A 24,581-nucleotide genomic window follows, 5' to 3' on the forward strand; every position below is an offset into this window, starting at 1 on the left:
TTTAGGTAGAAAAAAGAGTTAAGCAGAACAATAACCTAGTGCAAAAGACTATGGCATGGCACATTGGCACCCTCCCACAGCCTCAAAAAATAGGATAGCTCAACACAAGAAACACATGTGCAGGCAATACAATTATACAACATGGCACAATGGGCAACATGAGCAACCAAACAGGATCAGGAGTTTAGGACATCAACATTACCAAACCGGCACGGCGCGGGCGGGGATGGAGACGGCCGGGGATGGGGACGGCGGCGGACGGCTGCATGGCGCGGGCTGTGATAGGGACGGCCGGGGATGGGGAGTTGGAGACGGCCGGCGGCGGTGGCGGGAATGGGGATGGCGGCACGGCGCGGGCGGGGATGGAGACGGCCGGGGATGGGGAGTTGGAGACGGCCGGCGGCGGTGGCGGGAATGGGGACGGCGGCACGGCGCGGGCGGGGATGGAGACGGCCGGGGATGGGGAGTTGGAGACGGCCGGCAGCGGTGGCGGGAATGGGGTCGGCGGCACGGCGCGGGCGGGGATGGAGACGTCCGGGGATGGGGACGGCCGGCGGCGGGGGGATGGGGACGGCGCTGGCAGGGATCGGGGCGGGCGGCGGCAGCAGGGATGGGGACGGTGGCGGCGGGGATGGGCACGGTGCGGGCGGGGATGGGGACAGGCGGCGGCGGTGGGGATAGGCAACGGCGGCGGACGGCGGCACCGCGCGGCGGCGGGGATGGGCGACGGTGCTGGCCGCTGGGTGGGGTGGCGCCGTGGCCGTGGGTCGTGGCGGGCCGCGGGCTGGTGGTGGTGGAGTGGCGGCTGGGAGAGATGGGGACGGGAATCAGATGAAACCCTAGAATTGTTGTGTATATATATAACCATGCGGGCCCACATGTCAGCGGGTGTGGCGGGTTTGCAGGTTCGGGTATCAATTTTTCAAACCCGTTAGAAAATATCCGTCGGGTTTAGAGCTGTACCCGCGCCCGTACCCGCGGGCACAAATCCAAACCCGTACCCGTGCCCATCGGATTTGGTATCCGCGGGTACGCGGATATTTCGTACCCGTTGCCATCCCTATGCCAAATCCTCTACTACCTCAAAGGACCTCATCGTCGGCCTCTATGGATTTCAGCCGCCCGCCGCTTTTGGCACTACAGATGAGGGTCCAAAAGAGGAGCCTACGACTAATTATGTGTTCAGAGAATGGTTTCAGCCACCCTCCACTTTTGACTTAGTGTGTATCCATATTGCTTCTATGTCTACATTGAAATTTATGTAGGCATAGCAATTACCAGATCAAGATTCCAATTGTAGATACTGTGTCCAGAAAATAGTTTCTCGTGACATATGCACCAATAATCTGTTTGTTGTTGTTAACACCAAAGCTTCTCCATGATGATTATGCTCAGATAGCATGTGAAACATTTGGCCAGATAAGGTGTAATTGCAACATAACATGGAACAGGCGCATGCTACAATAATTTACACGTTTATGCTTTGAGCACATGAAAGGCAAAATTTTAAATAAGTGTTAAAAACATTTTCATGTTGTAACAAATGGATCACGGTAAATTTGAATGAAGTGGTTTTAGTTAATAAGCTGATTCTTTGATAGCAGTCACTTGATTCTACTACCATTGCATACAAGATCATCCCTTGATTTTAATGCTACTGAACATATGATTATTGTCCCGTTGCAATGCATGGGCATGAACCTAGTCTAAACTTATATTAGTCTTTTACGTAAGACTCTTTTGATCTCGGCCAAGTACTCTATTGCACATCCTATCAATATGTTTAGCTGGGTCGACCAGCCCCTGCTGTCACTAACAAACCCTTGCAAATGAATTCATGTACATGTACTTACCCACAGTAGCTGCACACACAGCTACCAGGGCTAGCCAACCGTCAATTGACCGCCTCAATCGAGATATCCTGTTGATGTCATTTAAGTTAATGACTTTGTTACGGCCAGTCGTGTGTTTGTCCTCTTGCACGGCAGCCTAAATTTACTATCCACCCTCCCAAGCAATAGCACATGCAAGCAATTTCAAAACTTAAAAAATTATAATTCTTAAACCATTCATCAAATTCACATTACGATTGTACAATTGTATCTCTTTCAAAGAGACCTTCAAAACAAGACCCCAGTCGTATATGTTTCGATAATATTTTTTAAACACACACAAATTGCTTTATGTATGATGGAAAAATACCAAAATAAATTAGTTAAAATGCTGAACTGATCTGCTAAAATTGCTATTATTAATCATGCGATATACATTCACCTACCCAACAAAGTTGTTTACCCTCATCCACTAATGACACAAAACAATTGATCTGAACTCCAATATCCACTTAACTGAACTCAGGAATGTGAAGCAACATTCTGTAAAGTCATAAACAATTTTTGCAAACATCATAAGCAAATTAGAGTCCATTAAAAGGTATTTTCTCTCAAAGAAAATATATCATTGAAATATAGTGGTTTGAGATCTCGTTTTGATGCTTTTATTGAAAAAAACAACTTTGTAATCGGATTTTGATTTCGATGCTCGACTTTGAAACTACGATCTTTCTATTTTAAAATTATGTGCATGCATCCGCTTACATCATTCGTCTTTTTTTTCCTTCTCTCCTTGACCCTCACGTGCATGCACACACCCACTACATGCACACATATTTGTAAAACGGGACGGCCGTGCGGTCAGTCTAATTTATGGCCATGTCCGTCATTTAATAACACTTACTAGTGTGAATCATAGGTTTACGAATGAGTTGTAGCTTTTATCTTAGGCCGACTTTCGAAGCAAGCACTAATACATGAAATGATTTGTAGGAGCACTAATACTGTAGGATCCAACCCACCTTTGGATATGGGTTTGCAGGGACGGACCACACCGTCAACCATCACTGAAAATCATACTGATTTTTAGGAGTGGATGATAACATGAACCGCACCTAAAAATAGATATTTTCAGGGACAGCTCATATTTCCATCCGTCCCTAGAAATCGTGGAGCTTTTTAAGGGTGGTTTATCCCGTTGTCCGCCCTTGCAAACCTATTTTTTTGTTGGGGGGGGGGGTATGGGGGTTCCGGGGGGAGGGGTTGGGGGTTCCAACATCATCCGCCCCTAAAAAATTGAACTGTATAGTGCTTCATCTTCTTCATCCCCGAGCTCATCACGATAGTGTTGGACCGAAAAAAGGGGAGGTTCTGCCGAAATTGCAAAAAGAGAAAAAGGAGGAGTTTTTTCTCTTCATTTCCTTGGAGTTCGAGGCTATAGGAGGTAAACTATGCTAATACTTTTATGCATTTTTTTGCTTCATAGGATAAAGAACAATTATAGCATGTTTAGAATATCTAGTCATGGTGTGGTTGGGTCATTTCGACCTCCATTCTGCCTAAATTTACTTTAGTTGAGTAGGACCTTAAGATTTATCTAGTATTTTAGCTCAATTCCAAGTCTTGTAGCCTTCCTCCATCGCCCGCCACTTCTCCTCGGCCTCGTCTCCGCCTCTCGGACCTCCTCCCGCCGTTCCAGCCCGCCCTCCACACGGCGCCCCTTCATGCGGTGCCCCTTTACGTTTGTTGATCCGTAGTTGGATCACTTATATCGGGTTGCCGCCATATCGATTGTTATCTCCTTCTGGCGGAAGATTGGACGCTTACATTCCCATCATCTTCAGTCATGGTGTTAATAATGGTGACAACCGTTTAGAGTTGCTTTTTTTCCATTTCTTTTTACAGAAGGTCTTACTCGTGGTTCTATAATGTAGTAAGTACCCTAGAAACGGGAATGGTAACTACCCCATATGCTCCCGCATGCGTATTCCCGATTCAAAAATCTAGGACCAAAAGGGGTTTTGGAGCCGGAGTGAAACACAGTTTAATGTGTCTAGTGCCTTGAAAAATCTTCACCTAGCTGGCAAGTTTTTGGATCTCCAATGCCATTTAGTAAAAACAAAGACCTCCCTTGATTAACTGACTGCCACTCCTGGCATTTACATATTCTATCTCCATCTGTTGTTTCTACTGCACCCCTACATTTTATATATTGTACTGCACATACATAATCTATAGATATTTATCTATACCCCCAAGACAATTACTAGCAGCTATTCTACTGTTCATCCAATAAATACTAGTAGTGGGTTTGCGTTTTGTGATGCATGCTAGTATGACACATACAGTAAACATTATACCACAATTTATTCAACTTGCAAAGCAATTCCATTTCCGAGTTTTAGTATCTGGCGCTGTCTTGGCCTTTAGGATATCCAGCGGTTTCCATTCGGCATCAGATGTATTCTCCGGTCGCTGCTTCCTCTCCAGGCTGCAGCATCTCAGTGCTAGCTTGAGCAACCGCTCGGTGTCCACCTCCGGCCAGGGCCCCGCGGACTTGTCCAGCACACTGTGCATCTTGACAGCCCCTCTCACCCTTCTCGGCGATGTTGAGGCTGTCCAACCCCGTGAGCAGCTGCATGATCACCACGCCGAATGCGTACACGTCCGACTCCGTGGTGAGGAGCTCGCTGGTCGTGAAGAAGACAGGGTCCATGTACCCTATTGTGCCCATCGGGTTGGTGCGCCGGATGATGGTCTCCTCTTCCAGCGGCTTCACGGGCACCATGCGCGCTGTCCTGAAGTCTCCCAGTCGGCTCATGTCAGCGCCATCAAGGAGGATGTTGGTTAGCTTCAGGTCGGCGTGGATAATGGCGTTGGGGCGGCGAGAATGAAGGTCCTTCAGCGTGTTCCGCTGCTTAATGCGGTCCTCCCACAGGGGCCCAGGAGTGTGTTGTCACTGCTACAGAAAATATTTTTAAGGGTAGGTAAAACGGTATTTGTAGACGTGGATGCGGTACCTGCTTCTTCTTCTCGCAGCTAAAATTAGCTGTTTGCAGGGGCGGCTAATACATTACTTGCCCCTGAAAGCCCATTTCCAGGGGCGGGATCCGCTCATGGAAATCGATTTGTAGGGGTGGATTTGGGGTGACCGGCCCCTGAAAATCGATTTCCAACGGCAGGTTAGGGGTGACCCGCCCCTGAAAATCTATATTCAGGGGCGGCTTAGGTGGTCACCCGCCCCTGAAAATATCCTTCCCACCTAAAATTTTACTGATTTGAATTTAAATTTTTCAAATCTATTTTCCGCTACCTTTTAAAATTTTTTACTCGCCAATTTTGACCTATCAAGCTAGTGTGCGATCAAATATCATAGTGATCAACATGGAATATGTTTCATGAATATAAATAGTTGCACATACAAAATTAAATCATATAGAAATAAAGCATACATATACATATATCATTACAGTATATCATTAAAAGTGCCGCTTGAATACATATTTTTTTCCTAATTTCCAACGCTACTTGAGGTGGCAAGGTGCTGCAGGTTCGCCCACTCATGAAGACTAATGTATTTAGGGTCCGTTGCTAATTCGTGGTCTTTAAAAAATATGTCCATTAGGTGGATCACTTCATGCATAATAAAATGGCATAAATCGGCTACTACTTCTAGGAGTTGCTTCTCATGGAGTGGTCCCATGTTCCTTCTTGGATGAATCTGCAATTAATAAATCCATGAAAATATTAAGCAATGTTAGATAGAGTCTCTTACTGAAAGGATCTTGATGATGCTTAGAGGGGGAGGTGAATAGACGTACCTGAAAAACCTAAAAAATTCTTTGCAGGAATTAAATGTGTCGAAACTTCCAACGCTGGAACGGAACTTCCAACAAAACTAAAGTTTTTATACGAAATTCAAAATTAAACTTGAAACTGCAGAACCTGGCTGAATCAAAAGTTGCACAATGATACTAGGAGACTTCTGCAGGTGATCTTTGCAAGCATAACAACTTGAGTACGTAGATCGATACAAAACAAACTCTAGGTCAATAAGAACTAAATAAATGCAATAATCACAAGACACAACAGATTTGTTTCCGAAATTCACTTTCACTAAGGAAGCTACATCTCCATTGAGGAGCTCCCAAAGAGCTGGATCTTCCACTAACACTTTACCTCAATCAACCACAAAGGAGGATTGAGTCACTTACTATGAAATCCACAGAGGATAGGGTAATACAAACTTTCCGGGGCGCGCACACACGAGAGGGCGCTCCATGGGTGACACCAAACCGTCTAGAAACAAGCTTCAAGAGTAACAAACGTGAATCGAAGGATGAAGATGCTTCAAGTGCTCTTGAGATGAACTTGGTTGTCCTTTCACTTAAAACATTGAGTCTAACACCTCAATCTTGCTCTCACTCAAACCCTAGCTCAAATCAACTAAAGGATTAACTCAATGAGGGATTGGGGAGGAGTAGTAAATACTCTTGGAGGTGTTTGTCTCAGGTTAGATCAGCAACAAGTGGGGGGGGGGGGAGGGACTGAGAGGGTATAAATACCCAAGCCCCCAAAACTAGCCAAGCCCCAAAAACTAGCCGTTAGTGCACTGGTTAAGTGACCTACTTAGGGGGCCAAATGCACTTTCACTTACACATATACCTCCATCCCTAATAAAGAGTAATCTCTTACACGTTCAGGATCTATTGTGTATCTCCCTTGCACCCGTATATGCTCGCACATGTAATACCCGCAATATCCAAAATTTGCATGTTGCTTGTGGTACGGGAAGTTTGTGTGTAGACTCATATTTATGAATACTCTCATATTCTTGCAAAATTTTTTTTGTCAAAATATTCACTGTGTTTTCTCATTTTTTGTGTGGTTTTCCGCAGCTTGAATAAATTTGTTAAGTTCTCCACAGAAATAGGCATCCTTCCTTTGTGCTTTGTACATCCATATCTTATCCATCTCTGAACATCAACAAATAATTTGAATGGATTAAAATAAGCTCTTCCAATGATTTAGAAAATATATATCTTTATATACGCCTAGATATGCATGTGTGCAAATATAAAAAACTTAAATTTTTTTCTATCTCCTCCATGGATCTAGGAAACTGGTTACTTAGAAATGAGGCTAAAACATAAAGATCTGGTCAAAATGATTAGATAATATAGTTCTTCTACTAAAATAACATAACTTCATCCAAAAGTTTGAGGCAAATAGATCCCCAAATAGCCATAAATATATACTTTTATATATGTATAGATATTGGAAAAAGTCAATTTAACATGTAGAAACTAAAAAAAATCAAAATCCAACCATTGAACAACTAAATTTTGTTGAAAATAACTATCATGCATGTCTATTAATATAGAAAAAACAAATCTTCTTCTCTCTCCTCCATGGATCTAGAAATTTGTTTACTTGGAAATAAGGCCAAAATATAGAGATTGACCTAAAATGAATACATAATCTTGTTCTCCTACTAAAATAATATAACTTCATCCAAAAACTTGAGTCAAATGGAGCCCCAAATAATAAATCTACACCATGGAGATCTAGATCTAGCTAGAGGCAAAGAGAGAACCATTTAAGTCTTAAAACTAACAGAAAAAGCTTAGAAAAGATATGAGATTAACACCAACTTACCTCCTACGGCCTCCAACTCGAAGAAAATCAAGTTTAAAATATTCCTCCCCTTTTTCCTTTTTTTGCATTTTCGGGCGCACCTTCCTCGAGCAAGCAATGTAATGACGGGAAGAGAAAGAAGAGGGCACCCAGATTTGTAGGGGGGGTGATGGCGTCACCCGCCCCTACAAATGTATATTTTTAGGGGGGTGATGCCGTCACCCACCCCTGAAAATGGGTGCCATTTTTAGGGGCAGGTGATGACGTCACCCGCCTCTAGAAATACTTTTCAGGGGCGGGTCGGTTGCTACAGTACTCCCGCTTTCTTTGTAGGAGCGGGGTACATCTTGACCCGCCTTTGGAAAAAAAGAGAGGGTTGCTATCCATCGTTTTTGTAGTAGTGCGTTAGGGAGGTGCTTGTGCACGAGGCTGCACGACTCCTGGCAAACGCGGATCAGCCTCACAATGTGTGGATGCTCCAATCTGCTAAGCAGCACCACCTGCTCGATGGAATTCTAAGCGCAATCTGTTAGGCTATTCAAAGTGGAGGTTTCATATTACAAGAAAACCACATAAGCAAAGGAGCATTTGATCCATAGTTGGAATAGCTTTATACAACGTAGTTTCATATTTAGTTGTTTCTTAGACTACATGGAAGACATAAGTTATATTGAAAATAGTGTACATAGCCGCATAGGGTTTCATGTACGGAGCAGATGAAACTCATTTCACTTCTTTCTATATTAATTCTTTACCACATCATCTTTTTTAAGACTTTACACTCTATTTAATGAGAAGGACAAAGTTTATTTTACCACCCTCACCAGTCCACTATGTCGACATATTCCCTTGAATGAAATTTAGACTCGACAAACTCCCTCAATCTATTTTAGTTGGTCCAATCTACCCCTAGTGAGATTTGTTTTTTTCCCTCCATGTCAAGATTGAGTTTTAATATAAGTTCAAACTTTGAGAGAGGATAGGGAACATGATATCTTACGTTAGAAAAATGAGTTAAGAATTTTTATGGTTATTTTCATAGGTAAGAAATATTTAATATGAAACTGATCCTAGAGATACATAGTTGCATGAAAAAAAGAAAAATGTTCTAAAGTGTTTTTCTAACATAGGGTATCATGTTACAAAGCCACCTCATAAAATTTAAACTTAAAACTTAACTTGTATGTGAAGAAACAAAATAGAAAAATCTTATTAGGGATAGATTGGATCAACTGAAATAGTTCAAGTGAGTAATCGAGCCTAATTTTTGTTCAGGGGGTTAACCTGACAAAGTAAAATCTGGCGGTAGTAAAATGAACTTTTTACTAATGAAACTTGTATTGAAAAATGAACTTCTTCGGGGTAGTAAGGTCTAATAAGATGTATTAACTCTTTGTCTCTTGCATGCATGCAAGTTGTTTGTGAAAGGCCATATGAGGATCTTACCAATGAACAAGATATTGAAATGTGCAGAAATTGGATATCAAATCCAAAATGGTACTGCTGTTCAAAATTCAAATCAAATAACTCTATGTCTGCATTTTTCTCTCTAATTGTTGCATCAAGTTGCTTTCTTCTCATTCAAGCAATACAATTGGCCCATTGCCTTTGAATGGATGACTAGATAGAATCTAAATATATATTTGGAATTACCTCATGCCGATACTCCGGGTAACCTTGTCTGCCATGAGGCCTCAACAACTTGATAGCCACATGCATGCCCCCCCCCCCCCGGGAGGTCTCCTCTATACACTGGCCCATATCCTCCTCCTATGAGATTTTCTGTGTGGAAGTTACGGGTCGCTTTCCTGATTTGTGACATCGAGAACTGGCCAATGTGCTCTGGAATTTGCAGCTCATGGTATCTTGGTTTTGATAAAGACTTCTTCGGTGAAGTGGCAATTTGCCTTGCTATCAAGCTGTCTTCATCATGATTATGGCTCTCTCCTTGCAGCTCCTTCAGTTTCTCTATTTCCTCCTGTCCGAAGACAACACGGAGTGCTGAATATCCAAACTGATATGAAGCAGTAACCAGTTGCACAACTATGTGTAGATTGTGAAAACTATCACAAAACTTCAAATTTTAAAAAGTTGTATTATAAAACTACAAATTTAACATGTCAGAGTATCACAAAACTATACATTTAATCTGTCATGTATGTATTACGAAACTACAAATTTAGTGTGTCAATATGTCAGAAAACCACATATTTTACCTAGATGAGATGTGTGGTTCTGTGATACATTGGCTTGCTAACTGTATAGATTTGTCATAAATCACATACTAAATGTGTAGTTTTATACATTACAGATTAAATTTGTAGTCTTGGGATACATCTCCTTAATTTTTAGTTTTACAAAACAAGAACATATTAAACCTGTAGGTCTGCAATACCACTTAAATCTGTAGTTTTCCCATAGTTTTGATAACCTAAGTTTAGTTTTGCAAAATTTACTAATTGATGCTCTCTTTTTTGTCAGCAACAATGAGATTCTTAAAGAAATACGAGGGGAGTCTCCTAATGTAGTATATAGCAAAATAATAAAATAAGTTATTTGCAAGGATCACGTCCTCCCACTACACTAGAACAGAATTACCTTGGCGGCCAGGAAATTTCTTGGCGGCCAAGTTTGAACTGCCAAGAAATACAATCTAAATTTGGGGGTGCTTGTTAACAGCCAAGAAAACATAATTCCATAGCGGTTTTTGTAGGCAGCCAAGAAAAATTATAATTGCCTTCGCGGTTTCACAGTCCACCAAGAAAAATGCGCATTTCCTTGGCCGTTTTGTCAAACTGCCAAGAAAAGGTCGCATTTCCTTGGCCGTTTCGTTAAACCACCAAAGAAAGTGCGCTTCCTTGGCCGTTTCATGAACCCGCCAAGGAAAGTGCGCATTTCCTTGGCTGTTTCATCAAACCACCAAGTAAAGTGTGCATTTATATACATATATACCTTGTTTGTGGCACATTAGATTCAAATATTAATTGTCATATTTTAGTTTTATCAAACAAAAAACACCTTAGTTTTGCAACAATTTTTAAAATTGACATGCGATGGATAAACTTCTTGATGGTGTGTACACGTGGGTTTGGCGCATCTCATCCTAAATGAGTACACATGTGATGTAACCATGAAAGGAGAACACATAAGAGTTGTTTTAGTTCTTATATTTATATCTACATCTCAAGCCGCCAAGGAATGTAATTTACTTGGCGGTCGATAGCCGCCACAGAAATTATATCCTTAGCGGTTGCAACATTTCCTTGGCGCAATGTAGATTGTCCGTTAGTCCATTTCGCTTGGTGGCCAAACCGCCAAGAAAATAATCCTTGGCGGCTAGTCATCAAGTAAATCGAGTTTCCTTAGCCCTCTATCCTTGGCGGCCAGCCGCCAACACTACACCACAACACCAATTTAGCGATGGACATGTAACAGTCCAGCATTACCGATGAATAATTAGTCAGTAAATGATCTCAACATGCAGTCTGTCGGTGATTCTTGTTTTACAGAGGTACCGTCAGTCGGTAAAGATATTTATGTTTAAAGATGAAAGGTCCGTCGGCGATTGTTACAAGATGTCTATGGGTATATGTTGGTCTGTTGATATATCTCCACGGCTCGTCAAACTGTCCATCGGTAAAAGTATTGTCCGTTAGTAAACACTTTTACCGACTGGACTTACACCGACAGTAAATGTCTGTCGGTATAACTTTATAACGACATACCTTCCATCGGTAAAACAGCTTATACCGACTGTCTGTCAGTCGCTGTTCCAGGGTTCTGGTGTAGTGCAAGGATCATTTCTTGGCGGTTTTGGTATATTCCTTGACAGTTTTTGGCCGCCAAGGCAATTCGATTCTGATGTAGTGTCCTTCCACAACAATAGCAACTTCTGAGGGAAGATGTCTATTTTCCACAACAATAGTAATAAAATTATCATTGGACATGCATTTTATTTTTCTGTATCATATTGCCTACTTCCTCCATTCTAAATTATATGTTGTTTTGTATTTTCTAAATACATAGTAAAATTTATTTATCTAGTTATAGCGTATATCTAGGTGCATATTAAAACTTATAAATCTAAAAAAGCTAAAACTACCTATAATTTGAAACAGAAAGAGTATGTTTCAGAGGGAAGAAGTCTACATAACCCGCTAAGGTATTAAGGGTTGACTACATCACACCCTTATCTATAAAATTGGATATTTGATCCTCTCAACCTTGCAAAACCGTTTAGATAACCCCGGGGGTGGTTTGAGCATCGTTGCATGCCATGCTGGCACGCGGGCCCACCTGTAAGTGGGTGCTGTTGTCTTTTTTACTCCTCCGTGATCCCTTTGCTACATGCTCGCGTGAGCGCACTGAACATAGGGGCCGATTGCAGGCGCGCACAGCTCGGCAAATCCCCCCTCGATGTCATCCATTTCGACCACCACACGTGGATCCGCCGGCCATATGGTCCCCCCGGCCCGCTGCAGCTGCGGCAAATCTTCTCCACTCCATCGTCCCACCTTGCATACGCATGGGGCAAGCCACATGCCGCTGTCCACGATGCGTGACCGCTGCTAAGCCCAGCAGGGGAACAGGGAGGAAGAGGAGTAAAAAAATACAGTGGCACCGACTGGTGCGCCCGCATGCCAGCATGGCATGCAATGATGTCAAAACCACTTGCAAAACTAACCTAGGGGTTATTTAAACTGTTTTGTAGAGTTGGGTCAAATACCTTATTTCCGATTTTATAGTTGAGGGCTAGGGATGATGTAGTCCACCGTTAATATATTGACGGGTTATATAGATTTATTCCTTTTTCTGAGCCTATCTGTTTGTGTGTTCTACTTACATTCATTAGTACTCCGTATTAAAATTTAAGATATTTTAGTTTTTTTCTAAGTTAAGCTTCGCTAACTTTAACCGAATTTATTGCAAATACATCAATATTTGCAACGTCAAATTAGTCTCATTATATCCACAGAGAAAAATATCTTGATTGTATATTTATTTGGTATTATAGATATTGATATGTCTTTCTATAAACTTGGTCGAACGTATAAAAGTTTGAGTTATGACGGAAAAAGAAGGGGGGGGGGGGGCGGGTTTTGCCATTTTAGTTTTAAACAAACGGTTGTTTTCACAAGTGGTAACAATCATATTGCTAAATTTCGTTTCTGTGTCTATATTTAACCAAGGTTTTTGGCTCTGTTTTCACGAGTACAATCCATGTAAGGGCACTATGTAATGTATCTTTTACCCAGATTTTTGCAGCTTCTTCACCGTCTTCATAAAAGGTACCCATCTCGTAAGAGCTTGATTTCTCAGTTACTTTTCCAGTTAATGTTTCATCATCCTGCACATCATGGAAGAAGTTAGCACTCAAATCCATCGTACCTACACAAAATCTAGAGTTCAGAAATTAAATTGACATAGTGGAGTTTGCCTATTTCCTTTTGTCTGAAGGCAATATATCTTTTTAGATAAATTGTTCCAGCCTTTTAATCTGACGCACAGAGAAAATGATTCAACATTATAGTCTTAATATTGAGCTCTGAGTACCTACTCTGCACTTCTGATCCCATTCGTCTATAGATGCCAAAATAACTGAGCTCTCCCCGTATCCAAAATTTGGGCTATGCTCCACATGATCATTGCTGTATTATTTTGGAATGTTTGTATTGATCGAGTCATTTCCAGATCTTATCCAGATGCTACTGAAACAATGTCATGAACATTGACTGACTTAGCTGATATCTCAATTACCACCCAAACCTGACAGCATCGCCTAAGCACCTCTTCCGTTGACATCTCTTGCATATCTTAGTTAGAGTTTGTCATAGAGCATATAGGAATATTGTTTTATTGTATCTATGCACAAAATGTACATAGAGTTCATGTCATGATGCCTAGTTTTGGGAATGTGTATGTCAAGTTCTGACCTTGAACCGATGACAATTCTCTACCGATGACAATTTTCTTAATTTGAGCTTCTTTTCCAGGCTCACAACACCAACAACAATGTCATGGTGTGTAAGGTAATATGCACTAACCTGCACAGACAAATACGTGTTTAGGGAACATTTTTTGCGCCAAATTGCTACCTCGTTATACTTAACTTTCAGAATCCTATTGCAATTTCAATTTTTCAATTTGCACATTCTATCGTGGTTGCTTGCCAGTCGTATGAGTACGTCCCTCTTATCCTTTTAAGAAAAGCCAGGGTTAGTAATAATATGAATCTTGGCCGTATATATCCAAGGTGGATACAGAGCCTAGAGGCTGGTTTAATCCTTTATCTAAAAAGTAATAATATGATTTGTCCATCCGACCGCTGTACGGGCTTGGGAAAGAAAATCGAACTTGGGTTATTTCACATCTCACATGAGGGTTCCACGGCTACGCAGATGTCGGGGGAAGAGGTAATACTTCAAAACTTGACTGTTTCAGAGACTAATTGGATGTCCAAACAGACTACTGTAATGCTCAGTGGTTTCCCAAACAAATTATGAAGAGCACCATAGTCCTTGACTTCTTATATGAATACAAACTAAAGTAAAATATAAGGATAAATTAGCATGACCTTTCTTGTACCGCATAGACGCTTTTACTTCGATAACATCTTGATCGTTGCTGCCGTTTCTTAGCCTCTATGCCTCTCCTTCTCCTTTTCGTCGGCAAACTTGTATAACACTCCGCCGCCCACTGCAACTGATAGATAGGAATAATTAATGGTATATACAGCTCATGACAACATTCACTGGGCTATTCATCAAGCATAGCCAGTGTATTGCTAATATTATGGTTTATAGTCCTGTAAACCATTATATTTGTGTTTAACATTATTCACTGCGGCTGTTCTCTTTGGATTTGAAGTCATATATTAACTATTTTGTAACGCAAAGGTGCCTATAAATCATCAAATCATCTTCTTGTATCTGCGATTTTCTGATCCTTTGTACATGGGTAGGAAAATTGCAGCCATATTGACTGTAGGTAAAATATGGAATGAATCACAGGCACATAGGTAATAACCTTTAGAGCATACAAAGGATGGAAAGATTAATCTGAACAAGTATATATAAAGATCTTACTGAAGGGCATCCACTTAGAGGGCCAGTGAACATGGACAAGAACTATAGTTGCCCTTGGAAAATTTGCAGCAGCCCATAGTATGTTAGGCTCCTCCTTTATCGAGTTCTTCCCAACTGCGATATGAACCTCTTCCTCATCCATCTTTCTTGCTCCCTACATGTTCCATCAATAACAAAAATCTGATCCTCCCATCTGCTTCAGCAGGTAACCCTGAAAGCATGATTACCTGTTTGTGCTCCACCTCTTTACATCAAAAGAATTAATGGTATTGCTATCAGCGTCTCCCTCGCTCGTCCCTTATATCTGCCACATTGGTAGGAATTGAGGCTTAGCTCAGGGAACACCCAAATGATACAGGCTGGAGGTGTGGTATTGAAGCGCATCTAGGCCGATAGATGCATATGGTAAGTTTCGGTGATTATGATTAATGACAACTGTATGTGACTAGCGTGTGTTTTGAAGGAGATATCATTTAATGGTTATGTCACATATGAAATATGAAAGGAGACCCCTCAATTTTCATTGAAATGCGTGTCAAGGACTCGGACATGATGATTAAGGACTTTTCTAGTGTCAAGTGTCACAAGGAGATAAAGGACACTTGATTTAGTTCAAGTTTTATAGTTTTTAGTCTTTGACGTACTATTAAGAGGGGCCTTTAAGTTAGTAGCTTGACCTACTGAAAGTTGGCCTAGAAATCATGCACACTTGCTAAGCTCAGTACTAGATAACTCAATGAAGTCAGAGCAACACTTGGAAGAAGAAGAAACTCAAAGAAAAACTCAATTCCAAGCCCATTGCACAAGTTGCAGAAAGTTACAGTTGTCAGGCTAAACCAACACCCTACAAACATAACGGGTCGGTGCATTGGTATATGCTATGGAAGGACAAGTGAAGAAAACTCTCTAGCACCAATTAAACTGACGCTAGGACCAGATGCGTCGGTGCATTGGTACTGCTATTACTTAGTACCTCTTTTTCAGGTGCAGTAGCCTAACCTAGCAAACCCTTAAGGACCGGTTACACCGACGCTCAACTTTGATTGTCGGTGCATTAGTTCTAGGGTTACACAGTATCTATGTTGCGTGGCAGAAGCGTTGGGCTGGAAGTTCTTTCAGCACCGGTTAAACCGACGACCCGTCGGTGCTACTGTTGGTGAAATTACGTCTGCTGCAGAAGGCTGTTAGAAGTCCAACAGCTACTATTTGAGCTCAGTGTGACCGGTTAACCCGACACAGGCAACCGCTTTAACCGAAGCTTTGTACTTTTCGGGGAAAGGACAGTCAACGGCTATGGCTTGATCTGTAGCTTATATACCCCTTCCTCAGGTCACATGAGCTGCCTTTGACACCCTAAATCCCTGAGGCTACTCCAGAGCACAAGAGAAGCACTTGAAGCTATGAGAAGAAGAGTTTGAGCTTGAGAGTTGATCCAAACACAAAGAAAACATCCATTTGGGAGTAGCAAGTGTGCTTGAGCTTAGGGCCAGCTTAGTGTAGGTCAAGTGAAGGCTTAAGGCTTGTTACTCTTGGTGTTTGATGGCACCTAGATGGTCTTGGTGATCGGTGGCTATTGGTGAGCTCTTGGAGTTTGTGGGAGCCCCAAGAAGAGAAGATTGTACGTGGTTTGAAGCTCGCCACTCCAAAGATGGAAAAGGAGTATTCTTAGTGAGCACTTGCTTCTTGGTGATGCAAGGGAGTTTAACCCTTAGTGGGTGCCCCAACGTGGATTAGGGGATAGCGTCAACTCCTCGATACCATGGGAAAAAATCCAGTTGTCTCATGTCCCTCTCTTAGTCTTTACCTACCTAGGTTGCTTATCTTAGTGTGCTCTAGTTGATAGGTTCAAATTTCATAGATTGGGCAACACTAGTTGTAGGTTAAGGACTTGATAGAAATTGAAAAAAGTCCCAATTCAACCCCTTCCTGGGCCACGATCCTTTCAATTAGTATTAGAGCATAGGCTCTCTTTTATAGGCTTAAAATCCTTGAGAATGGCCCCTGGGGGTAGTAGTGGACCACCCAAGTTCGATGGGAGAAATTATGGCTATTGGAAAGCTTGCATGGCGAGTTACCTTGAGGCTTTCTTCCCGATGCTTGGGAGGTCACTAAGAAAGCTATGCCTAGAGATCCTAGCGAATCTCAAGTTAAGCGGAATCCTCGTGCTAAAAATTCTTTGTTTGAGGCTATAAGTGAAGAAATCTTTGCTCGTGTGCGTAGCAAGGCTAGTGCACATGATGTTTGAGATGAGCTTGAAAAGATTCACGTTGGGTCCAAAAGACTCCGTGAAGAGAAGTAACAAGTGTTTAAGGACAAGCTAAATGATTTTAAAATGCTTCCTAATGAGCTTGTTGAGCAAATGTACTCTAGATTAAATGTGCTTGTTGAAGATATTAATGCACTTGAAATTTCTACTTTGACCAACAGTGACATCATCCGGAAGATACTCCATTCGCTCATCAAGCCCAAGTACAACATCGTCACATCTCTTCTTTGTGAGACGGATCTCAACACGCTTGAATTGGCCAATGTTGCTGGGAAGATCCGGTCGCATCAAATGTTCCTCATGGGTGAAATTGAGCCTCCTCAAGCCAAGAAGGATCTTGCACTCAAAGCCAAGAGTGACCACAAGTCAAAGAAAAAGAACAAGTGCAAGGCCCCTCCATCAAGCTCAAGTGAAGATGAAGCTAGCAATGACTCAAGTGATGAAGATTGAGATGGGGATGTAGAGTTGGATCTTCTTATGAGGAAGACCACAAAAATGATGTCAAGATTTAACAAGAAAGGGTACAACTATGATCCCAAGAAGAACAAATTTCGTACCCGGAGAAACAAGGAAGGTGGCAACAAGAAGTGCTACAATTGTGGGAAATATGATCATATTTCCTATGATTGCCCTGAGCCATCAAGAATCAACAAGAAGCATGAAGATGAGGGCAATCAATACAAGCACAAGAAGAAAGACTATGAGAAAAGTGACCACAAGAAAAAGTCTTTCAAGAAGAGGGAACAAATCAAGGCCTTACTAGGTGAGTGGATCACCGATGGCGAAACCTCAAGTGATGATTCAAGCGATGATGATTCCAAGAAGAAGATCGCGGGGATTGCCATCAATGATGATGAACCACCTCTACCTCCACCACCCATGTGTCTCATGGCAAGAGGTAACTCCAAGGTGAGCGATGATGAACACTCTTCTAGGGATGATGATAGTGACAATGACTTATTGCCTAATGAGTTGAGGTCGATTCTAGAGGAATACACTGATGTTATCAAGAAGTATAAGTCAAAATGCAAGTCTCTTGAGGGTGAACATATCAAGCTTAAGGCCTCATATGACGAGTTGCTAGTTAGACACAATGAGGTAGTTGAAACTCATGAATCATGTGTTGTGTCTAACAAGTAACTTAGAGAGGATCATGACAAGATACTTGCTAAGCACAATCAATTGCTTCTAAAGCATTATGAAGTAGTTTTGCTTAATAAGTCCCTAGAGTCATGTAACAAGAAACTTAAGCTTGACTATGGGAACTTGAACATGAAGTACCAAGAGCTTGAATTTGCTTTTGATGCCATTGATGATGAGCTAGAAATAGCATAGGCCAAACCCATCAAAGTCAATGCATCAACTTCTTGTGAAGATCTTGTGGAGTCACCTCACTCAACTACTTGTCATCTTGTTTATCCTTATTCGTCAAAGACTAACCATGATAGGGAGAAAGAACTAGAAGAGGAGCTTGAAAATTTGACAAAATGTGTGTACACGGTGACAAGAGGAGAGTACTTGCAAAGAGATCCTCTTCCACAACACAAGTCACTTTGGGAAGAATGGACTTGGAACCTTCCCCAAGCCTCCGGAAAATTGTCCCAAGTCCCAGGAGCTCAAGGAGTGCTTCAACAAGGAAGTTGGATCCTTTTGCCAACATTGCCAAGTCACCGGGCACTACACAAGGGAGTGTCCTATTCCTAATCGCCCTCTTCCCACCTTGCCTCCTAATAAATCTCAATTCGATAACCATCATTTCTTGTTGAGTAAGCTCAAGAGTGGCAAGGTGGTGGCAAATTTCATTGGTACCCAAGAGAAGAGAAAGCTTCCACGCCAAATATGGGTTCCCAAAGTTTAGCAACTCATGTAAACGGACCCAAACTTGCTTGGGTTCCCAAACCTCAAAAATGATTCATTTGTGTGTAGGTAAACTACAAAGCCGGTGGAAAGCATTGGATGCTTGTTAGCGGATGTGCACAACATATGACTGGCTATGTAAAGATGTTGACCTCACTAGATGAAGATGTGGGCGATCATGAACACGGCACCTTTGGTGATAACTCTAAAGGAAAAGTGGTAGGTTTGGGTAAGGTGTCCATAACCAAGGATCTCTCTATTTCTAATGTCTTGTTTGTAGAATCCATTAGCTTTAACTTGCTTTCTATTGCACAACTTTGTGATTTGGGACTAACTTGCACCTTTAGTGAGAGGGATGTTGTTGTGACAAGCAAGGAGGACAAGAGCCTTATTTTAAAAGGGTTTCAACATGGTAACATCTACCTTGTTGACTTCTCTTCTAATGAAGCAAGCTTGGCAACGTGACTCTTCATCAAGATGTCATTGGGTTGGCTTTGGCATTGCCACATTGCTCATATTGGAATGAGCCAACTCAAGAAGGCATTCAAACGAGGAATGGTGGTTGGTGTGAAGGATGTGAAGTTCGAGAAGGACAAATTGTGTAGTGCTTGCCAAGCCGGGAAGCAATTTGCAACTTCACATCCCATGAAGGCCTACTTGTCAACATGAAGACCATAGGAGCTTCTTCACATGGATCTCTTCGTGCCAACCACCTACAAGAGTCTTGGTAGAAATCTCTATTGTCTTGTCATTATTGATGATTACTCTAGATATGCTTGGACTTTCTTTCTAGAGGACAAGGGCAAGACGGTGGGGATCTTCAAGACCTTCGTCAAGCAAGCCCAAAATGAGTTTGGGTCAAGTGTTGTGAAGTTATGAAGTGATAATGGCATGGAGTTCAAGAACACTCAAGTTGAAGACTTTTGTGACGACTTCGGCATCAAGCATGAGTTTTCATCAACTTACACTTCTCAACAAAATGGAGTGGTGGAGAGGAAGAATAAGACCTTGATCACCCTTGCAAGAGCCATGTTGGATGACTATGGCACATCTCAAAGGTTTTGGGCGGAGGCCATCAACACCGTATGCCATGCATCCAACCCGGTGTATCTCCACCACTTCTTGAAGAAGACACCCTATGAGCTTCTCATTGGGAGTAAGCCCAACATCTCCTACTTCTGGGTCTTCAGTTGTAAGTGCTACATCTTTAAGTAAAGGAAGCACCTAGGGAAGTTTTAAAGTCATTGTGATGTTGGTATTTTTGTTGGTTACTCTTCTAATTCCAAGGCATATAGAGTATTCAATAATTGTACTCTCATGGTTGAAGAAACATGTGACGTGGAGTTTGATGAAACTAATGGCTCCCAAGAGGAGGGTTTCACTTGTGATGATGTAGGTGATGAACCACTCCGTGATGTAATGAAGAAGATGGCCATTGGGCAGATCAAGCCAAAGGAGGAGGACGAAGAGCTTCCCATACCACCTATTCAAGTTGAAGCCTCTTCCAAGGATGACCCCAAGGTTGAAGAAACTACTCCAACACATTCTCATATACACTATGAGTCATCCGATGAAGAAGATGGTGCTTCACATCCTCCACAAGATGCCCAACGTGATCAAGATGAAGAACAACTTCCATTACATGACACTCACATCACATTTCAACAAGCTCAAGCTCAAGCCGAAGATGTTCATCCACCGCAAGCTACGTCACCTCTACCACAAGAAAGGCAAACAAGGAAAACTCGGAACCACCCCATTGACTTGGTTATGGGTGACCCTTCCGGTGGAGTAAGAACTCGTAGACGTCAATATGCCTCTTTTTGTGAACATTGCTCGTTTGTTTCTTGCTTGGAACCCACACATATAGATGAAGCTCTTGAGAACCCAGATTGGGTGATGGCCATGCAAGAAGAACTCAACAACTTCACTTGCAATGAAGTTTGGGTTCTTGAAGAACATCCTCAAGACAAGAACATCATTGGCACCAAGTGGGTCTTTCGCAACAAGCAAGATGAACATGGTGTGGTGGTTCGTAACAAGGCAAGACTTGTGTCTAAGGGCTTCGCACAAGTTGAAGCGTTGGACTTTGGTGAAACATTCACCCCCGTCGCAAGACTTGAAGCCATCCGTATCCTTTTAGCGTACGCTTCACATCATAACATGAAACTCTTTCAAATGGATGTGAAGAGTGCATTCTTAAATAGCTTCATTAACGAGTTGGTGTTTGTTGAACAACCTCCCAGGTTTGAAGACCCTAGATATCCTAATCATGTTTATAGCTTGAACAAGACGCTCTACGGGCTCAAGCAAGCACCTCGGGATTGGTATGAACACCTTCGGGACTTCCTACTTGAGAAGGGCTTCAAGATCGAGAGGGTGGATACGACTCTTTTCACAAGAATCATCAACGATGAGCTCTTCGTATGTCAAATCTATGTTGATGATATCATATTTGGTTCAACTAAACCCTCCTTGTGCAAGGAATTTGGAGATATAATGGCTAAGGAATTCGAGATGTCCATGATCGGTGAGCTCAACTTCTTCCTCAGCTTTCAAGTCAAGCAATTGAAGGAAGGGACATTCATCCATCAAGAGAAGTACACGAGGGACATCCTCAAAAATTCAAGATGAATGATTGCAAGCCGATCAAGACTCCAATGCCAACCAATGGTCATCTCAACTTTGATAAGGGAGGTAAACCGGTGGACCAAAAGCTTTATCATTCTATGATTGGGTTGCTTCTTTACCTTACCGCATCTAGGCCTGATATCATGTTTACCATATGTATGTGCGCTCGTTTTCAAGCTAACCCTAAGGAATCTCACCTTAGTGCCGTGAAACGGATCCTTAGATACCTCAAACATACACCTAGCATAGGCTTGTGGTACCCCAAAGGTGCTAGTTTTACTCTCTTGGGATACTCGGATTCGGACTTTGCCGGATATCGTGTGGATCGCAAGAGTACCTTGGGTGGGTGCCACTTGCTAGGGCGTTCCTTGGTCTCTTGGTCCTCAAAGAAACAAAATTCCGTGGCCTTGTCAACCGCGGAGGCGGAATACATTGCCGTCGGAGCTTGTTGTGCTCAAATCCTCTATATGAAGCGAAGCCTCTTGGACTATGGTGTGAAGTTAGATAGGATCCCGCTCCTTTGTGATAACGAGAGTGCCGTAAAAATTGCTAACAACCCGGTTCAACACTCTCGCACGAGGCATATAGATATTCACCATCACTTTCTAAGAGATCATGTGGCAAGAAATGATATATCACTTTGTGGTGTTCGTTTCGAAGATCAATTGGCGGATATCTTCACAAAACCATTAGATGAGAGCATCTTTTGTAGGTTGCGAAGTGAGCTTAGTGTTCTAGATGATTCTAACATCATGTAATTGCTTTGTCATGTAATTACATCTCATTTGTACATGTGTTAGGGGCTTCTCAAACCTTTCAAGATAGTGATGAACATGGGTCTTGCATGAGCCGGTGGTCCCTTGTTTCGCTCATGGCATGTTGTTGGGTTCACCATGAGGAAGCTTGACAAGGGTCCAAACTTGACAAGATAGATTTATTTTATGCAATGCATTTTGCTTGTCTTATAGCTTGCATTCATGTTTACCTTCTTGTCTTGCACAGCATTGCATCGTGTTAGTAGCATCACAAAGGAGCAAATCGCCCTTAGAGAATGATATTCATGCTAAATTTGATATGTCAACTCAACACGAGTGATAAGGTCAATGTTGCGCTTTCATGCCTATTGAGTCATGCCCTAGCAAACTTAAAGTTTCAATTTCTAAATTCGTAGGCATATGGCTCATACATACCTTGGATCTTGTGTTTATTCTCGCTTGGTTCTCATTGCCTATGTTATGTAAAGCTTTTGAGCAACTATAATATATGAGTGCTTGAGGGGTGAGGTTGTCTCTCGAAAATGGTCTAAATTGAGTGTTTATGCCTTTGGTTCTTTGAAATTTGGACCATAAGTAGAGTATGTAGTTCAGCAGTGCAATTTCAGTACATCGGTTAAACTGACGCTGCATCGGTTTAAGTGTCGGTTTAACCGGTGCTATTGAAATTCTTTCCTAAAACTTCCATTCCATACTTTTAACCTGTCAGTATATAATTTGGGACGTCAGTGCAACCGATCGATATTGTTTTGCTACTGCTTCCGTTCCACCGACCTTTGCACCGAGTCGACGGTTCAAATCTTATCAAATTAGTTAACATCTAACCGATGGTTGCACCGACGCATGGGTTCTCGAGCGTCGGTTCAACTGGTATATCTGAAAGTTGCGGGTCCACTCTGTCAGCACCACTCTATGAGCGCGCCGCCACCACACACCCACGCCTCTGTTCTCGTTGCCGCGCCACCCGTGCTCCACCTCACCGCGACCAGCCGCCGGCGCCTGCACTCCACCGCGCGCCACACCACCTCACGCGCGCCGCCGCCACTGCAGCCAAACCGGGCCGAGCTTTCCTTCTCCACCTCCTGCTCAGGCGCTCACTAGATGTTCGGTAGATTGCTTGTGTGATTGCTTGTGAGGCATTTTGTTCGGTAGACAGCGTCGATTGACGAAAAACAATTCCTCCATCGATTAATGAGGAGTAAATCTGTTAAGATAATGATGCTAGCCATGTATGAACATTTTGTGTTTGTTATCTTTGAGAAGTATACTTTTATGTTCATTCAAAAACTTCCTTTCATATGGCCTTTGTTTCCGGTTGATATCATGCAGATAAGTGAAACGCATGGCAAGTTTGGGACATTCTTAAGGTGAAACCACTGCCAGTTTTCCGTTTCGTTTTGCTAAATCTAAGAGTTCAGTTTTGTTTCACAAGCAAAGCAAACATTTATTTTTTTCGTGAGGCTTGCTGCTGTCTGCGTCCTCCTCGGAAGCTCCAGTGTAGAACAGACCTTTCATCTTTAGCATTAGTCCCGGCTGCTATTGGACCCGGGATTAATGATGGCATTAGTCCCGGGTCCAAAAGTTAGGGACCGGAAGGGATTTTTAGTTCCGGTTGGAGCCACCAAATAGAACAAAAGGTCCATCATTAGTCCCAGTTGGTGTGACCAACGGGGACTAAAAGTCTATACCTTAAGTTCCGGTTGGTAACACATCCGAGACTAAAGGGTGATCCTTTAGGGTGATCCTTTAGTCTTAGTTGGTGGCTCCAAACCCAAACTAAAAGATCATTTAGTCCCGGTTGGCTCCAACCGGGACTGGAGGGTCCTCTGCAGGTTAGTTTATTGAGAAAGCATTCCATCTAGAATCATATACGATGTGTAGGTGGGTTGATAAGGAGGCGCTATACACGATAAGTAAGATGTCTTGGGTTCAAATTCTAGGGATTGCTATGATGGATTGGAAAGTTGTCTTGTAATTTGTAAGCATATTATTAATATCATTTTCAGTGTTATGATTTTATCCTGTATTTATTTTAGATGTTGTACTTAGAAATATTTATCATTTAGTATATCTATTATTCATATGTCAAATAATTTCATCATGAGGAATTTTATATCATCCGTCTCAATTATGTGCTACCAATATGTACTCTAGATTATAAGAAAATTTCACCATTTAAAATTTTTGAATATCCGTATCCCAAATCCTGGGTCCGTCCGCCCCTGATTGGACCCATGTTTCATATGAACACCTCTTCTCTATCTCGCTGGCTTTGTCATGGGGCAGCCTTTAATGCTTCAACGCGTATTTCATCGTGTGCACCAGTTGGCCCCAGAAAAAATAATTATTTAATATCTGGTTTCTTAATTTTAATTACATGCCCCTGCGAAAACCAGCCCATGTACAACTAAACCCGCAAACGGAACTTCGTCCGATAAAGAATAGTGTTGCAACTTGGTTAGAGAACCAAGCTGTATGCACGTACCACATAAAAGCCCCC

General features: G+C 42.2%; 3 protein-coding genes and 1 pseudogene across 3 annotated transcripts; 3 read left to right on the forward strand and 1 right to left on the reverse strand.

The window, feature by feature from the left end:
- The first annotated feature begins 242 nt into the window (after positions 1-242).
- Positions 243-1,320, forward strand: LOC112900565 (PE-PGRS family protein PE_PGRS26-like). The gene is made up of 2 exons (XM_025969413.1): positions 243-640; positions 1,266-1,320. Exons 1-2 carry the CDS (start codon positions 243-245, stop codon positions 1,318-1,320), a joined length of 453 nt encoding a protein of 150 aa, XP_025825198.1.
- A 2,882-nt stretch (positions 1,321-4,202) lies between these two features.
- On the reverse strand, positions 4,203-14,696 carry LOC112900567 (annotated as a pseudogene).
- Positions 14,697-17,315: 2,619 nt separating this feature from the next.
- Positions 17,316-18,155, forward strand: LOC112900569. The gene is made up of 2 exons (XM_025969415.1): positions 17,316-17,918; positions 18,015-18,155. Exons 1-2 carry the CDS (start codon positions 17,316-17,318, stop codon positions 18,153-18,155), a joined length of 744 nt encoding a protein of 247 aa, XP_025825200.1.
- A 1,413-nt stretch (positions 18,156-19,568) lies between these two features.
- Positions 19,569-21,311, forward strand: LOC112900570. Its single transcript, XM_025969417.1, has 3 exons — positions 19,569-19,869; positions 20,074-20,407; positions 20,924-21,311. The coding sequence occupies exons 1-3, from the start codon at positions 19,569-19,571 to the stop codon at positions 21,309-21,311; spliced, it is 1,023 nt and encodes a 340-aa protein (XP_025825202.1).
- Positions 21,312-24,581: the final 3,270 nt, after the last annotated feature.

Source organism: Panicum hallii, chromosome 7, assembly GCF_002211085.1.
Source record: "Panicum hallii strain FIL2 chromosome 7, PHallii_v3.1, whole genome shotgun sequence".
In the NCBI taxonomy this organism is placed as follows: domain Eukaryota; kingdom Viridiplantae; phylum Streptophyta; class Magnoliopsida; order Poales; family Poaceae; genus Panicum; species Panicum hallii.

Excerpts from the sequence above, each read along its gene's own strand:
- LOC112900565 (XM_025969413.1), top strand. The coding sequence starts at position 243 with ATGGGGACGGCGGCGGACGGCTGCATGGCGCGGGCTGTGATAGGGACG. Across the intron at positions 641-1,265 it reads TGGCGGCGGGGATGGGCACG|GCATAGCAATTACCAGATCA; the intron begins GTGCGGGCGGGG and ends AAATTTATGTAG.
- LOC112900570 (XM_025969417.1), top strand. The coding sequence starts at position 19,569 with ATGGAGTTCAAGAACACTCAAGTTGAAGACTTTTGTGACGACTTCGGC. Across the intron at positions 19,870-20,073 it reads CTACTTCTGGGTCTTCAGTT|GTGATGAACCACTCCGTGAT; the intron begins GTAAGTGCTACA and ends GTGATGATGTAG. Across the intron at positions 20,408-20,923 it reads TCACCTCTACCACAAGAAAG|GTTTGAAGACCCTAGATATC; the intron begins GCAAACAAGGAA and ends ACAACCTCCCAG.
- LOC112900569 (XM_025969415.1), top strand. The coding sequence starts at position 17,316 with ATGATGTCAAGATTTAACAAGAAAGGGTACAACTATGATCCCAAGAAG. Across the intron at positions 17,919-18,014 it reads TGCTAGTTAGACACAATGAG|CATTATGAAGTAGTTTTGCT; the intron begins GTAGTTGAAACT and ends TTGCTTCTAAAG.